Genomic DNA, 16,545 nt, shown 5'->3' on the forward strand with positions numbered 1-16,545 from the left:
ATTCCTGCTCCTTTATAGCTTCTTCTTAAGGTAATTGCTCACAGATTCCTGCTCCTGTAAGGCTCCTCTTTCTTTTATTCTTGTCACCTAAGAGTAAAGAGACCCACACTAGATGCCACTATGTTGTAAGTGACATTTTATTAGAGAGGGAGTGATAGTTTTCCACTCTACTTTCATAAAAAAGGAAAACTTTCTAGATGGCAGCTCTTTACTGAGTATTAGTTGAAATTTGTATACAGTTAATACCATTCATAGCTCCCTAGCCACAGCTGTAGCATCCTGCCTTGGATACATGTTTTTCAGAACCTCTTTTTTTTGTTTTTTAAGTTTGCATCACTTCCATGGAACTCAGCATTTTTAAATAGTGGTTGGAACTTCCCAATAAAGACATAAACAGATCTTTGATGGCTTAGTAAGAGTTGAAGCCCCTTCCTTATGTTCCTGTTGGTGATTCCTTAAGATTCTTGAAAGATCTAAGATCCTTTTCTAGCTAGAATGCTGCGTGTGTTATGGACATAGAGTGAAAAGGTGGATTTTCTAAACTCAGGGTACTTTATGATTACAAAATATGTTGTAAATAAGAAACATAAAATAGCAACAAGATATGTTGCCTCCTTAGATCTGCTTCTGAGGGAAAGGCTACTTTTAAAAGCTTATCTAGGCTAACAACATTGTAAAGCAACCACATTGCAATAAAAATGAATTTAAAAAACCAACATATAACCAAAAATAAATAAATAAATAAAAGCTTATCTATATGGCCTTTATCCAGTAGATATATAAGTACAAGGATTTCATTTTATTTTTCCAACAACATTAACCAGCTATATAAATTGTATTTAGTTTTTATTTTAAATTGGATATATTTGGAAACTAACCCTGTGAATTAGGTCCCACCTAAGAAAATCATATTTTATCAAACAGGCCCTAAATTGGCTACTTTTTAAATTTGTGGCATTTTTATGAATTCATCTTTTTTCTGAAAAAGGCTTTCAAAGTGAAATTTCCACTGAGAGTTGAGGCATGTGGTTAACTGGTGGCTCATCCATCACTTGTACCTTATATTGAGTTTTTGTAGAGTTTTTGTCAAGGTTTGTATATCTGAAGTCATCTCATCTTGAGCAGAATGGGAGCAAGCCACGGCACTAGTTTACTAAGTAACCTTTGATCGGGTACTCTTATTACTCAGCCTGCAAGTGTTTATGGGGCACCTATAATAGGATAATTAAATGGGTTTTAATAAAGCAAGTACTAGCCCTGCCTGTATCACCATAGGGCCAGACTCCCTTTCTACTCTACAGTCCTGTGTTGTCACATAATATGCCCCTGAAACTCTTTATGTCCTTGACTGTCTCTACCTTTTTACACTGTGTGCTCCTGAAGCCAGGGATCTTAGCAAATAGTCAGATAAGGGGTGACAAAGGGCTTCAAAAGTCATAAAATCTGTGGACATTTTGGATATTATAACACCCTGCATCTTACTTGATCTTTTTTAGCAGGTGGTCCCCTGTCGAGGTATGGTACAGGGGCCCAGGAGATGTGTATACTCAGCTTCCTGCTGGGCTCCTCTAACACTGCTCTGGCAAAAGTGGAGCACTGGCTCACGCTACCTGTCTGCAAACAGGTGAGGTAGAAGTTCAGCTTCCCCTTGACCTTGCTGATGCCTTCCTGGTAGAAATGGGGCACCATCTTGCATCACCTCAACTTGCACCACTTCCTTTCCTCCAAGTGAGCTTGTAAGCTCTGTTTCCTGCTGGCTGACACCAGGGGATGGGTTGGGGAAAGTGGAGTGCTACTTCCCTGTCCCTCATGTTTTACCTCTTTCCCCCATTGGTTCTGGGTGAGAGTAGAGGCCCAGCTCCCTGCTGACAGTACCCTGCCAGGCCTGGTCAGCATCGCTGGGTGGGGGGAATTGGAGGGCTGCCTCCTGCTTCCATGGGGGTTGAGGTAGAAATCACTCCCTGTTCAGCCCCACTGAATCTTTGGGAGAGGGGAGGTAGCAGTTTTTCTGTTGCTGTTTGAGTAAGGTGGATATTGCCAAAAAGCTTTTCTGTACTGGTAGGCCACCCTTTTCTCAGTCTTCTGCCTAGAGGCAACAGACTTTTCTTGGAGTTGTTTGGTTGTTTTTTGTCTTTAATTTGTGCCTGTTTTTTTTTTTTTTTTAAATTCTATGTTAGAGGCTTTTGCAGTGTCCTGTTTAGGATATATGGGAGGCAGTAAGGAAATCCAGGGAATTCATTGCCCTGTTGTTCTTCAAGTCCTGAGGTCCCTAGGTGGACTGCTTTCTTCTTTACATCTTTCAGCCTTCTTGTGCTTGTTTGTTGTCTTATGTCCAGGTTTTTTTAGTTGTAAGGGGAGGACCTGGGAGGAATGGGACTACTCCATCTTGGCAAGATGAGAAGTCACTCCTTTTTTACGATTAGTTCCCAATGGAAGCAGCAGGATCTTTTAAGACAGTGATTTTCACACTGAACCGTCTAGGATGTCTACTTAATTTTTGTTTAAAAAACAGGTTTTATACGACCCAGCAATCCCACTACTGGGCATGTACCCTGAGAAAATGATAATTCACAAAGAGTCATGTTGGGCTTCCCTGGTTGCACAGTGGTTAAGAATCTGCCTGCCAGTTCAGGGGACACGGGTTCAAGCCCTGGTCTGGGAAGGTCCCACATGCTGCGGAGCAGCTAAGCCCGTGCGCCGCAACTACTGAGCCTGCGCTCTAGATCCTGTGAGCCATAGATCCTGTGAGCCACAGATCCTGAGCCCACATGCTACAACTAGTGAAGCCCACCCTTCTAGAGCCTGTGCTCCTCAACAAGAGAAGCCACCGCAATGAGAAGCCCGTGTACCACAACGAAGAGTACCCCCCGCTCGCCGCAACTAGAGAAAAGCCCTCACGCAGCAATGAAGACCCAATGCAGCCATAAATTTAAAAAAAAAAGAGTCATGTACCACAATGTTCATTGCAGCACTATTTACAATAGCCAGGACATGGAAGCAACCTAAGTGTCCATCGACAGATGAATGGATAAAGAAGATGTGGCACATATATACAATGGCATATTCCTCAGCCATAAAAAGAAGTGAAATTGAGTTATTTGTAATGAGGTGGATGGACCTAGAGTCTGTCTTACAGAATGAAGTAAATCAGAAAGAGAAAAACAAATAGTGTATGGTAACATATATGGAATCTTAAAAAAAAAAAAAAAATGGTTCTGAAGAACCTAGGGGCAGGACAGGAATAAAGATGTAGACGTGGAGAATGGACTTGAGGACGTGGGGAGGGGGAAGGGTAAGCCGGGATGAAGTGAGAGAGTGGCATGGACATATATACACTACCAAATGTAAAATAGATAGCTAGTGGAAAGCAGCCACATAGCACAGGGAGATCAGCTCAGTGCTTTGTGACCACCTAGAGGGGTGGGATAGGGAGGCTGGGAGGGAGACGCAACTGGGAGGGGATATGGGGATATATGTATGTATACGTATAGCTGACTCACTTTGTTATATAGCAGAAAGTAACACACCATTGTAAAGCAATTATACTCCAGTAAAGATTTTTAAAAAAATAAAATTAAAAAAAAACAGGTTCTAAAGCCAAAATAATAACTTGAAAACCACTGCTCTAGAAAACCACATGCCACTAAAAATTAAATCCAAAGCTTCTTTTCCATGTCTGTCTCTTGCAGCTAGTCATTGGGAAACAGGGACCCCGTTCTGTTTATTTCTGTTTTTCTGGCACTTGGTTGTGCCCAGCCTGTAGTACATATCCAGTACTTGTTTGTGAAGGAATAGGGTCATTTATGCAGATCTGTCTTCTCTGCCCTTATAGTTCCTTTACTACCTACTCCATCTTAGGGCCTTTTTTTTTTTTCTCTTGCCAGGTATCCTGGATACAGCCATTGTTGATCGGGGGAAGAATGTGGTATCTGCTTCTCGAGACGGGACAGCACGACTTTGGGACTGTGGGCGCTCAGCCTGCTTGGGAGTCATTGCAGACTGTGGGTCTTCCATCAACGGAGTGGCTGTGGGTACTGCTGACAACTCTATAAACCTCGGCTCCCCTGAGCAGATGCCCAGTGAGTTGATAACAGTATATGAACTTATTTTGTTTCCTTATATTCCTTCAGTGTTTGCCTTAGTTTCTCCTTTTCTTCCTCGTTCTCTCCTGCTCTGTAGCTGGTATTTCCATTTTTACCATAAGATTAATATTTGTTGCATATCTACTTTGTTTCTGTTGCTTTGGAATTTACAAAGGAAGTATATGTCACAGTTACTGCATTTGAGTAAGTACAGTTTAATTTAGCAGATGAGACTAATGCCTATAAAACAGAACAATAAAACTTCGGCTGAAGTAACTTAGTGATTCACTTAATGCAAATATAATGTTTTTTTGGAAGAAGAGAGTGTTTTAGGTTAGTATAGATGAGAGGTGTCACAAAAGAAGTTGAACCTTGAAGGATAGATTCAAATTGAACAGACAAGAATGGGAAGGATGGGAGAATGGGAACTGGAGCAGGGGTAGAGGTAGGGGCAGTTCACATTAAAATAGTGTGGAGGTAAAATTGACTGTTGGGTAGAGATATGCTTCTTTGGGCCAGAAGCTGGCGTAAGCATAGTAGGGGAAAATAGGTGAGTAGAGTGATAGCTCTGGTTGAGTCAGAATGATAAAGGTCCTAATAAGGCAGCTTGCATTCTTTTCTTATTTTCCTATGATTATAACATACTTGCTTCTCTGTTTCCATAGGACTATTTTTCTACCATCATCTCTGCTTCTCGTATTTTTTTTTAAATAAAGGCTTTATTTTTTAGAGCAGTTTGGTCCACATGAAATTGAGCAGTCAGAGTTCTTGTATACCCTCTGCCCACATACCTGCACACCCTCCCCTGTTATCACCATCCCCCACCAGAGTGGTACTTTTGTTACAATTGATAGACCTAAACTGACACATCATTATCACTCAAAGTTCAAGGTTTAAATTAGGATTCACTCTTGATGTTGTATATTCTGTGGGTTTGGACAAATGTATAATGACATGTATTTATCATTCTAGTATCATGCAGATTTTTCACTGCCTGAAAAATCCCTTTTGCTGCACCAATTCGTCCTTTCATCCCCTATAACCTTTGGCAACTGATATTTTTACTGTCTTCATGGCTTTGCCTTTTCCAGAATGTTGCAGTTGAAATCATAAACTATGTAGCCTTTTCAGATTGGCTTCTTTCACTTAGTAGTATGCATTTAAGGTTCCTCCATGTCTTTTCATGCATTGATACCTCATTTCTTTTTTTTCATTTATTTATTTATTTATTTTTAAATGCTTTTCAGGGGGGCTTTCTCTAGTTGTGGCGAGTGGGGGCTACTCTTCGTTGCGTTGCATGGCCTTCTCATAGCGGTGCATGGACTTCTCATTGCGGTGGCTTCTCTTGTTGCAGAGCACGGGCTCTAGGTGCGCAGGCTTCAGTAGTTGTGGCGTGCGAGCTCAGTAGTTGTGGTGCACGGGCTTAGTTGCTCCGCAGCATGTGGGATCTTCCCGGACCAGGGCTCGAACCCATGTACCCTGCATTGGCAGGTGGATTCTTATCCACTGCACCACCAGGGAAGTCCTTGATACCTCATTTTTTTAAGCACTGAACAATATTCCATTGCCTTAATGTACCTCAGTTTATCTATTCATTCATCTACTGGAGGACATCTTGGTTGTTTCCAAGTTTGGACAATTATGAATAAAGCTGCTATAAATATCCCTGTGTAGGTTTTTGTGTGGATATATGTTTTCAGCTCATTTGGGTGAATTTTCCCCTCACTGTGGACACACTGCAGGTACTCTCCTCACTCTCTTAAACTTCCCATATAGATACACTGTGGTCCAAGGATTAAAATGGTTGCGACTATCACATGTTGCCTGGCCCCTCTTTGGGAATTAATCGATTAATAGGAAGAGTATTTCCCAATGTGTGACACATGTGCAGTGAGTGGTAAACAAGATCATTTCAGGCAGTACACATTTTTAATAGTTACATATTAATGCACACATATCTCACTTCAAATCTAAGATTTCACAGATACTACTTAAAATAAGGTTGAGTTTTTTTTAATTAGTTGGTTTAAAGTAATTTAAATGAAAATATTCTTGTTTCCTCTATTTCCTCACTTCCCACTTACTCTTCAATCTGCCCTAGGATGGTTTGTGCCCCAGCTACTTAACCAGCAGCAGCTCTTGTCGAGGTCACCAGTGATTTTGCATAATCCAGTGTTACTTCTCTGTGCTTATCCTTCCAAATTCTCAACAGGATATAGCATAGTAAACTCTTTTCAGGACACTTTTCTTTCTTGGCATCTGTAATACCACACTATGCTGCTTCTCTTTCTATCTCATTGGCTTTTGCTTCTTAGTCTACTTTTTTAAAAAAACATTTATTTATTTATTTGGCTGCATTGGGCCTTAGTTGCAGCACATGCGATCTTTTTTAGTTGCAGCATGTGGGATCTAGTTCCCTAACCAGGGTTTGAACCCGGGCCCCCTGCATTGGGAGCATGGAGCCTTAGCCATTGGACCACCAGGGAAGTCCCAATCTCCTTTTACATGTCTCCTTTATTCTACCTTTAAATATTGGAGGGCCCTCAGCTCTACAATTTCTCTCTTAGGTGATCTCATCATTTCCATGACTTTAAATATTGTATTTAAGCTGGTGATTTCCAAAAGTATATCTAAAGCATAGATCTTTCACTTGCATTTCAGACTCTATTTAGATGTCTAATAGACATCTTGAACTTATGACATGGAGTGTTTGATTTCCTCCCACCCCAAATCTGTTTTTCCCCATCTCAGTAAATGGCACCACCATCTTCTTGCTCAAGCCCAAAGCCTGAGATTCATTCAAGATCCACCCCCACCGTTCCTCATGTCCCGCATCAGCAAAGTCTGTCATCTCTACCTTCAGAATGTTGCTCACTTTTCCACCTCACGTTCTCCCTCCAGCTCACCCTTCCTCCTGCCAGCATCCTCATCCATTCTACCATCATCTGTTGCCTGCACTATTCTATAATCTATTCTCCTCAGAGGAACCATTGTGGTCATTTAAAAAACATAAATCAAGGGACTTCCCTGGTTGTCCAGTGGGTAAGACTCCATGCTCCCAATGCAGGGGGCCCGGGTTTGATCCCTGGTCAGGGAACTAGATTCCGCACACATGCCACAACTAAGAGTCCGCATGCCGCAACTAAGAGTCCACATGCCGCCACGACGATCCAGTGCAGCCAAAATAAAAAAATTAAAATGAAAAAAAAGTAAATAAATAAAAAACATAAGTCATATCACTCTCCTTTGTCTCTACTCTCCTCTAGCAGCCTCCTTTTTGTATTTTGTTGTTTGGTTGGTTTTTTTGGCCATGTGGGATCTTAATTCCCCAACCAGAGATTGAACCTGCATCCCCTGCCCTGGAAGCGTGGAGTCTTAACCACTGGACCGGCAGGGAAGTCTATAGTGGCCTCCTTTTATACATATGTTTGGCCCTCCATATCCATGGGTTCCTCATTCAGAACACAATCCACAGTTGGTTGAATCTACTGATGTGGAACCTTTCAATATGGAAGGCCAACTCTGGGGACTTGAGCATCTGCGAATCTTTGTGTCTGCGGCAGGTCCTGGAAGCAACCTTCTGTAAATACCGAGGGACAATTATGTATTAAAATCCTAACCCCTTACCATGGCTTATTACAAATGCTTACACTTTCTAACCCCTGCAGTTCTCTCCAGCCTCAAGTCACACCACCCTCTCCCAGTTCCACTGTGTCCCAGCCATAGGTCTCTGTTCTTTGAGCACAACAGACTGCCAGCCTCCCGGCTTTTGCCTTGTTCTTCCCTTAGCCTGGAATGTACCTCCCAAAACTTTTCACATGGCTTGCTTCTCTTTACCATTCATGTCTCAGTTGAAAAATAACCTCCATGAAACCTTTTTAAAATTGAAGTTTAGGGCTTCCCTGGTGGTGCAATGGTTAAGAATCTGCCTGCCAATGCAGGGGACACAAGTTTGAGCCCTGGTCCGGGAAGATCCCACATGCTGTGGAGCAACTAAGCCCGTGCGCCACAACTACTGAGCCTGTGCTCTAGAGCCCGCCCATCTTCTTGCTCAAGCCCAAAGCCTGAGATTCATTCAAGATCCACCCCCACCGTTCCTCATGTCCCGCATCAGCAAAGTCTGTCATCTCTACCTTCAGAATGTTGCTCACTTTTCCACCTCACGTTCTCCCTCCAGCTCACCCTTCCTCCTGCCAGCATCCTCATCCATTCTACCATCATCTGTTGCCTGCACTATTCTATAATCTATTCTCCTCAGAGGAACCATTGTGGTCATTTAAAAAACATAAATCAAGGGACTTCCCTGGTTGTCCAGTGGGTAAGACTCCATGCTCCCAATGCAGGGGGCCCGGGTTTGATCCCTGGTCAGGGAACTAGATTCCGCACACATGCCACAACTAAGAGTCCGCATGCCGCAACTAAGAGTCCACATGCCGCCACGACGATCCAGTGCAGCCAAAATAAAAAAATTAAAATGAAAAAAAAGTAAATAAATAAAAAACATAAGTCATATCACTCTCCTTTGTCTCTACTCTCCTCTAGCAGCCTCCTTTTTGTATTTTGTTGTTTGGTTGGTTTTTTTGGCCATGTGGGATCTTAATTCCCCAACCAGAGATTGAACCTGCATCCCCTGCCCTGGAAGCGTGGAGTCTTAACCACTGGACCGGCAGGGAAGTCTATAGTGGCCTCCTTTTATACATATGTTTGGCCCTCCATATCCATGGGTTCCTCATTCAGAACACAATCCACAGTTGGTTGAATCTACTGATGTGGAACCTTTCAATATGGAAGGCCAACTCTGGGGACTTGAGCATCTGCGAATCTTTGTGTCTGCGGCAGGTCCTGGAAGCAACCTTCTGTAAATACCGAGGGACAATTATGTATTAAAATCCTAACCCCTTACCATGGCTTATTACAAATGCTTACACTTTCTAACCCCTGCAGTTCTCTCCAGCCTCAAGTCACACCACCCTCTCCCAGTTCCACTGTGTCCCAGCCATAGGTCTCTGTTCTTTGAGCACAACAGACTGCCAGCCTCCCGGCTTTTGCCTTGTTCTTCCCTTAGCCTGGAATGTACCTCCCAAAACTTTTCACATGGCTTGCTTCTCTTTACCATTCATGTCTCAGTTGAAAAATAACCTCCATGAAACCTTTTTAAAATTGAAGTTTAGGGCTTCCCTGGTGGTGCAATGGTTAAGAATCTGCCTGCCAATGCAGGGGACACAAGTTTGAGCCCTGGTCCGGGAAGATCCCACATGCTGTGGAGCAACTAAGCCCGTGCGCCACAACTACTGAGCCTGTGCTCTAGAGCCCGCGAGCCACAACAACTGAGCCCGCGTGCCACAACTATTGAAGCCTGCCCGCCTAGAGCCCATGCTTTGCAGCAAGAGAAGCCATGACAATGAGAAGCCCATGCGCTGCAACGAAGAGTAGCCCCCGCTCACCACAGCTAGAGAAAGCCCACGTGCAGCAACGAAGACCCAATGCAGCCAAAAATAAAATAAATACATTTAAAAATAAATAAAAAAATAAAATTGAAGTTTAAAGTTACCTTCCCCCACTCATTTTCCCACCATCTTCTCCCTTTTGGTCATATTTTCCTGTTTTATTTCCTTTGTGGAACTCATCACTGTCTGAAGATATCCTACTTGTTTATTTGCTTATTTTACTATTTCCTATTTCTACTAGAATCTAGAATCTAGAATCTACTACTCCTTGAGACTAAGTACCTTGTCCCTCAGTAAATATTTGTTTAGTGAATGGATAGATCTCATTTCCTCTAGACCATAAGAGCCTTGAGGGCAGAGACTGTCTACTTTGTTCAGCCTTGTACTCCTGCTCCAAGCATGGTATCTTTCCATATTACAGATGACTTAATAATAATATTTTAAAGTTGGGTTTATTGAAATATATTATACATGTAGTAAAAGTCATCCTTTTTAATTGCACAGTTCTGTGAGTTTTGACAAATATGTACAGTCATATAAACAATACCACAGTCAAGATATAGAACATAGTAAATGTTTTTTTAAGATTAATAAGTGAATCACTAACAGAATAACTCAGTAAACAGCCATCAATAGTTGTGCTTTCTGGGTACTGCCAGCTGATCAGCCTAGCCCATTATTGACATAGCTCATCTGTCATGCAGGCGAACGGGAGGTTGGAACAGAGTCGAAAATGCTGCTGTTGGCCCGAGAAGATAAGAAACTTCAGTGCTTGGGACTGCAGAGCAGGCAGCCGGTAAGTGGTTCCTCTAAGACCTTTGAACTCTGGGGCAACCTGGGTCACTCTGATTCTTGGAAAGCTGTTTTGAAAACATTTCTGATTTCTCTGTATGTTCACCTTTTTAAGAAACTGCATGAGTGAGAGGCAGTACAGTATAGTGATTAAGAGCATGGGATATGGAATAAGGGCAACATTTAAATCCTGGTTCTTCCTAATGGCTGTGACATTGGACAGGTTACTTAACCTCTCTGAGCCTCAGTTTCCTCATCACTAAACTTGTCATAGTAGGATTTACCACATAGGGTTATGTGATGAGATTAAATGTCCTACTGCTTTGTGACCTTTATCAAGTCACTTTCCCTATGTAAAATGATACGGTTCTATAGATTCCCTTCTTCCTCTAAGAATGTGAAGATTTTCTGAGTAAAGGACTCACGCATTCAGGGCTCTAGATTAATTAATGACCAGAATATCTTTCGTTGAAGAATTGAATTTTCTTCCTTCATTTGCTGAGGTTTTGCCAAGCAGACTCTGCTCTTAATTAAACTCTGAGTTTCTTGAGATTTTCTAAATTTCTTTCCAGCTCCTGTCATCATCACCCAGACAGCGTGAATGATTTGGTTTGACCACAGGCTTTGTATTTTCATTTCATCTCATGACTTCAGTGTGCTGGTTATGTTTCCATTTTCAAAGTTTGTTCTGGGAACATCACTATTTTTGATCATATTGCCTTTATACTCTGAATTTCCATGCTGGCTTTTACTTCCAAAGGGAAATCAGGGGTTTTTGTTTTGTTTTATTTTTTTAGAACTTTCAAACTTTACTGTTTGAACTAACACTAAGGAATAAATAAAAGTCTAATAGTTTGGGTTTGTTTTTTTTTTCAGGTACATGGGTGACTTGTGATTCTTTAAATTGTCACTTTGTTTCTTTCCCTTCAAAAGGTTGTCACAAGTGCCTTGAAGCAAAACTTAAATGTGTGAATTGCAAGTGTTTGTCAAATGGAGGGTTGTGCTGAAAAGAGGGTAAAGGAGACTTTTTGGTTTCAAGGATCCCATGAGTCAATGTGTTAAGGGGAAATCGTATGAAACCTTCATCTTTGTCTCCTACTTGTTCCAGGTGTTCCTCTTTATTGGCTCAGATGCCTTCAACTGCTGTAGTTTTCTTTCTGGCTTCTTGCTGTTGGCTGGGACACAGGATGGAAACATTTATCAGCTGGATGTGAGGAGTCCAAGGTGAGTCACCATTTGTTTGCATGATGCAGGTCTTCTGCAGAGTGGAAATTTTTATTGGCTTTCACAGTGATTTAGTCTGGCATACAGATGGCTATTGAATCAAGAGTATGTTTTTCCATTTATAAAGGTTTTCCAGTGTGAATTGTCTGATTGTTCTTATTATTCCTGGAATCACATTAAAAGGTAATTTGATTCATACTGTCATGATTGTCATGTTTGCTTTGGAAATTAAGCTTAAATAATGAACTAACATTTCACTTACAATAATTGTGTAAAACTTTTCATTTTAAGGAGCTTAGTAATTTTCTTCATGGTATTAGATCTGGGTTGGCCTAAGATTGATCATTTTTAGTTCAGGTAAGCCAGCTCTGATTCTTTATTTGGCTGTGATCATAACCTATCTAAAATAGGTTATGGTCTTAAAGATATCCAAAGGGAATCCACAACCTATTTGTCCCAGGATTTAACAGTTTCTACAATTCTGTCCCTTCCTCCTTCTGTTTCCTTCCTTTGTTCAACTGATATTTATTGAATGGCTTCTGTAGGCATTGGGCTTTGTGCAGGGCAGTGAAAAACAGGAGTAAAAAATAAAAACTCTGCCTTTGAGGCATTTGGAGTCTAATAGTAAAGATGAACAAGTACAAGACTCTTATGACACAGTGTGATCAGTGGTCTGACAGGGCTATACACAAGAATTTGAGGAAACATCGAGAAGGAGAGGGAAGAAGGTGAGACTGCTTCTCCAAGGAAATGAGGCTTTAATTGGATCTGGTCTAGTAGAAAGTTACCAAGTAAAGAAGAGAAGGACCTGCCTTAGGTAGAATAGCATATAGAGAAGCATGAAGGCATGTAAAAGTATGGCACTTTAAGGGACCTCTGTGTAGTTTAATATGACAAGTATGTACCCTGCCGATGGAGCAGTGATGAGAAGTGATGCCAGACAGGAAAACAGGAATTTGCTTAGAAAGGACTTATATACCCTCCCAAGGAGTTTGGACTTTATTCCAAGAGCAGTGAAAAAATTTTCAGCTGAAGAATGACTAGCTTATACCTTTCCTTCCATAATTTAAGTTATTTTATTTTTGTACTTGTTTTTGCCTCCATGGAGATAGGGAACCTGATTATTGTCATAAAGTCACATATATGTAATTGAGTCTCACCTTCCTTTTTCATTTTACAGAGTCCTGACAATTTTAATATTTCACAGTTGTCTTAATTCTGTCTATAAGTAAAACGATTAACATATTGTTAACATTGTTATCTTAAACCCTTGTCAGGCGTCCCCTAAAAACTGGAAATATCGGTGGTGACTTAGTTCATTCAGCTCAATAACATGTTTAGATTCACTCCAAGGTGGTTTTGAACAGACTACCTTGATCTACCATTCAAGGATTTTGCCAGGAAAGAAACCATATGAATGTTTAATTTCTGTCCACATTTGTCCTTCGTGCTGTTATGCAGTTAGTGCTGTATGTTGAATATAGTCAAGCATTGCTTTTGAAGGAAAAAAATTGTAAAATTGCCCCATTTATTCTGAATCCTAGGGCTCCAGTACAAGTCATCCACAGATCAGGAGCACCAGTTATGTCCCTGCTGAGTTTCAGAGACGGATTCATTGCTAGTCAAGGTGGGTCCAGGGGCCAATTGAGGGAGGTGATTTTATATAGTTCAACTAAACATAGGTTTAAGTTCCTGGTCTGTGGCAGGGCTAGGCTCATAGTCCTACACGATTCTTTGGCATACTGTACTTTTTACATAGTGTTTAACACCCTACTTGTAATTGTCTCTGCCCCCTCGAATTTGAGCTCCTTGAGAGTAATGACTGCACCTTATTCATCGTGTTATCCCCAGCATTTAGTTCAGTGCCCACTATGTAGTTGGTGCTCAATAAACATTGTCAGAGTAAACGTACTGGCCCTTATTGCAAATCATTAAGAATTCAATAACGAATCAGTTACAATCTCTGCTCTAAAGGAGCTCACAGTTAGTAAGGCAGACAGACATGTGGACATGTGACTGAATAGCATTTGATAAGTACTGCAGCAGAAGACTATATGGGAACATGGGGAACAGCTAATTCGAGTGGTAAGAATGCTGCTGGGATGTCTTCATGGACTGGGTGATGTGTAATCCAGTAAATATTTTACCAACTGGAGATGTAAAGATGCACATTGAAGGCCAAAGCTATAGTGTGTGCAAAGTCATAAATAAGGGAAGGGGGGCAGAAAGGAGGGATCTATCATTTATTAGGTGCCTAGCATGTACTAGGTACTGTGTTTGATGTTTTACATGCATAGTCTGGGTAAAGTGAGTACCTTGGTGTAGCCAGTACAAAATATTTGGAATGGAGTTTGGGAGTGGGGTTGGGGAAAATACATGGAAGAAGGTGTCCATTAAGGGACACTGAATCCTCGTAGGAATGATGTAGGTGAGGAGGACTGGTCTATAGGCCTGAAGGGACCACCTTATGTGAGTATTTTGGTGTATCACTTAGGATGTTTTTGGCTGTTAGTATCAGAACACCCAACTGAAAATGGCTTCAGTAATTAGGAAAATGTACTACACTTAACAAGGCATTCAGGTTTATGATGGCTCCACATTAGATTAATTTAGTGATTTGAAAACAGTCAACAGAGAGACTTAGAAAAGTTAACTCAGTTTGGTATCCTGGATTGCATCCAGGACATTAAAGACTGGTGAAATCCAAAAAAATATAAATTAAAACTGGCTGAGGGGCATATGAGAACTTTTTGAACTATCTTTGTAACTTTTCTGTAAATGTAAAATGATTCTAAAAATATTTTTAAAATATTTTAAATTTAAAAAATGAATAAAAGCTTTAACAAGGAAAAAAGAAATAAAATCAAGAACCCAGCTTTGCTTCATCTTTTGGCACTCTCCTCCCTAGCATGCTGACTTTTTTCCTCAGGTTACAGCGCAGGATAGCTGCTGCAAGTCTCATCTTCACATAACATAGAAATTGTTACCCTTTTTAAGAATGAGGAACATTTCCTCAGGAGCAGCCCAGCAGACTTACTCTCCTGTGTCATTGGCCAGAATTATATAATATATGACTTGCCCAGAAGACCTAAATAGACATTTCTCCAAAGAAGACATACAAATGGCCAACAGGCACATGGAAAGATGCTCAGCATCACTAATTATCAGAGAGATGCAGATCAAACCCACAGTGAGATATCACTTCACACCAGTCAGAATGGCCATCATTAGAAAGTCTACAAATAATAAATGCTGGAGAGAGTGTGGAGAAAAGGGAACCCTCCTGCACTGTTGGTGGGAATGTAAATTGGTACAACCACTATGGAGAACAGTATGGAGGTTCCTTAAAAAACTGAAAATAGAGTTGCTGTATTATCCAGCAATCCCACTCCTGGGCATATATCTAGAAAAGACAAAAACTCTAGTTCAAAAAGATACATGCACCCCAGTGTTCATAGCAGCACTATTTACAATAGCCAAGACGTAGAAACAACCCAAGTGCCCATCAACAGACGACTGGCTTAAGAAGATGTGTGTATATATGTACAATGGAATGTTGCTCAGTCATTAAGAAAAATGAAATATTGCCGTTTGCAGCAACATGGATGGACCTAGAGAATATTATACTAAGTGAAGTAAGTCAGAGAAAGACAAATATATGACATCACTCATATGTGAAATCTAAAAAATAATACAAATGAATCCATATACAAAACAGAAACAGACTCACAGACATTGAAAACAACAATAGGCAACCAACAGTATCCAGATTTCCATGGTCATCTCTCTGATATAGGTACCCTTTGTCCCTGTCAAAACTGGTGCCTTATTTCCCTAGCCCTTTGATTTCCAGACCATAGCAAAGAGTAATCAGGAAGAGATATGGGAACATATGTATATGTATAACTGATTCACTTTGTTACAAAGCAGAAACTAACACACCATTGTAAAGCAATTATACTCCAATAAAGATGTTAAAAAAAAAAAAGAGTAATCAGGAATCTGTAGACCTAAGTTTTCTAGCTGTCTGCACTCCATTTCTCTCAATCTCTTTCTCCCACATGTCTGGGCATCAGTGATGCAGTGGTACTCTATATAAAACCTTAAAAAGAGTACAGCTGGCATAAGCTTGTGACAGCTTCCCTTGATGCTGCTGCCAGCACTCATGATCCTATTTTATTTTATTCCTCTTGCTGCCATACCACACTCTTCCCTTGAAATCTCTGCAGTGTGCCCTCCATCCCCATCCTTCTGTTCAAACTGCCCTCTTGAAGGCCAACAATCATGAGCCTCTTGCTAGATCCAGTGGCCTTTTATGTGTACAGTCCTCTCTTGTCCACTAGTCCTTAAGCTTCCTTGAGGACAGGTGGCACGTCTTCTTCGTCTCTGTAACCCCAGCTCTTGCACAGGACTGAAGAATCTCAGCAAATGTTTGTTGAATGAGTGAGTACATATGTTTCATCTTTCATGATTCTTAGTGGTAATGAATTCTGTTACGTTATTTCTTTCTTAAAACTATGAGGTCTTTTGACTTTGGTGATACTAATTAATCTCCTGATCATTCTTTTTCTCCGGTTACTGCTCCTTTCCCTGATTTCCCTGGTACTGTGCCTAGCATGATTCATCGTTTACTGTAGGTTCTCTTAATTTTTTGTTGACGTTGAATCCCTTTTGCTCTTCCTAGTATTGTTGCCATCCCTAAACCAGAGATATTTCCTGAGTTCAGCCTTTGTCCTTCTACCTTTTCTTCTCCATGCTTCCTCAAGGACCGACTGTTCTCATGGTGTTAGCTGTTAATGATTGGAATCCATAGCTCTAGCCCTGATCTCCTACTTAGACTTTATTTTATTGGGCAGTTGCATGATATAGAAAAAGCATAGATTTTGGATGCAAACTGACAACCTAATCAATGAATTTATATCCTCACTCCATCACTTACTATTAGATTCAGCTCTATGAAATTCCTAATATATGGCCTTTTTTTTTTTTTTTTTTTTTCG

At 40.9% G+C, this 16,545-nt stretch overlaps 1 protein-coding gene across 1 annotated transcript in view; it reads left to right on the plus strand.

Moving 5' to 3' along the window:
- PAAF1 (proteasomal ATPase associated factor 1) overlaps positions 1 to 16,545 on the plus strand; it is a 46,535-nt gene that overhangs the window by 24,516 nt on the left and 5,474 nt on the right. Inside the window, exons 7-10 of the mRNA XM_007448084.1 lie at positions 3,885 to 4,079; positions 10,234 to 10,325; positions 11,430 to 11,545; positions 13,090 to 13,172. Of these exons, the coding sequence (XP_007448146.1) occupies positions 3,885 to 4,079; positions 10,234 to 10,325; positions 11,430 to 11,545; positions 13,090 to 13,172 (486 nt within the window). The remainder of the gene's footprint in view (positions 1 to 3,884; positions 4,080 to 10,233; positions 10,326 to 11,429; positions 11,546 to 13,089; positions 13,173 to 16,545) is intronic.

The sequence above is a fragment of the Lipotes vexillifer genome, unplaced genomic scaffold (assembly GCF_000442215.2).
Source record: "Lipotes vexillifer unplaced genomic scaffold, Lipotes_vexillifer_v1.1 scaffold640, whole genome shotgun sequence".
Lineage (NCBI taxonomy): Eukaryota > Metazoa > Chordata > Mammalia > Artiodactyla > Lipotidae > Lipotes > Lipotes vexillifer.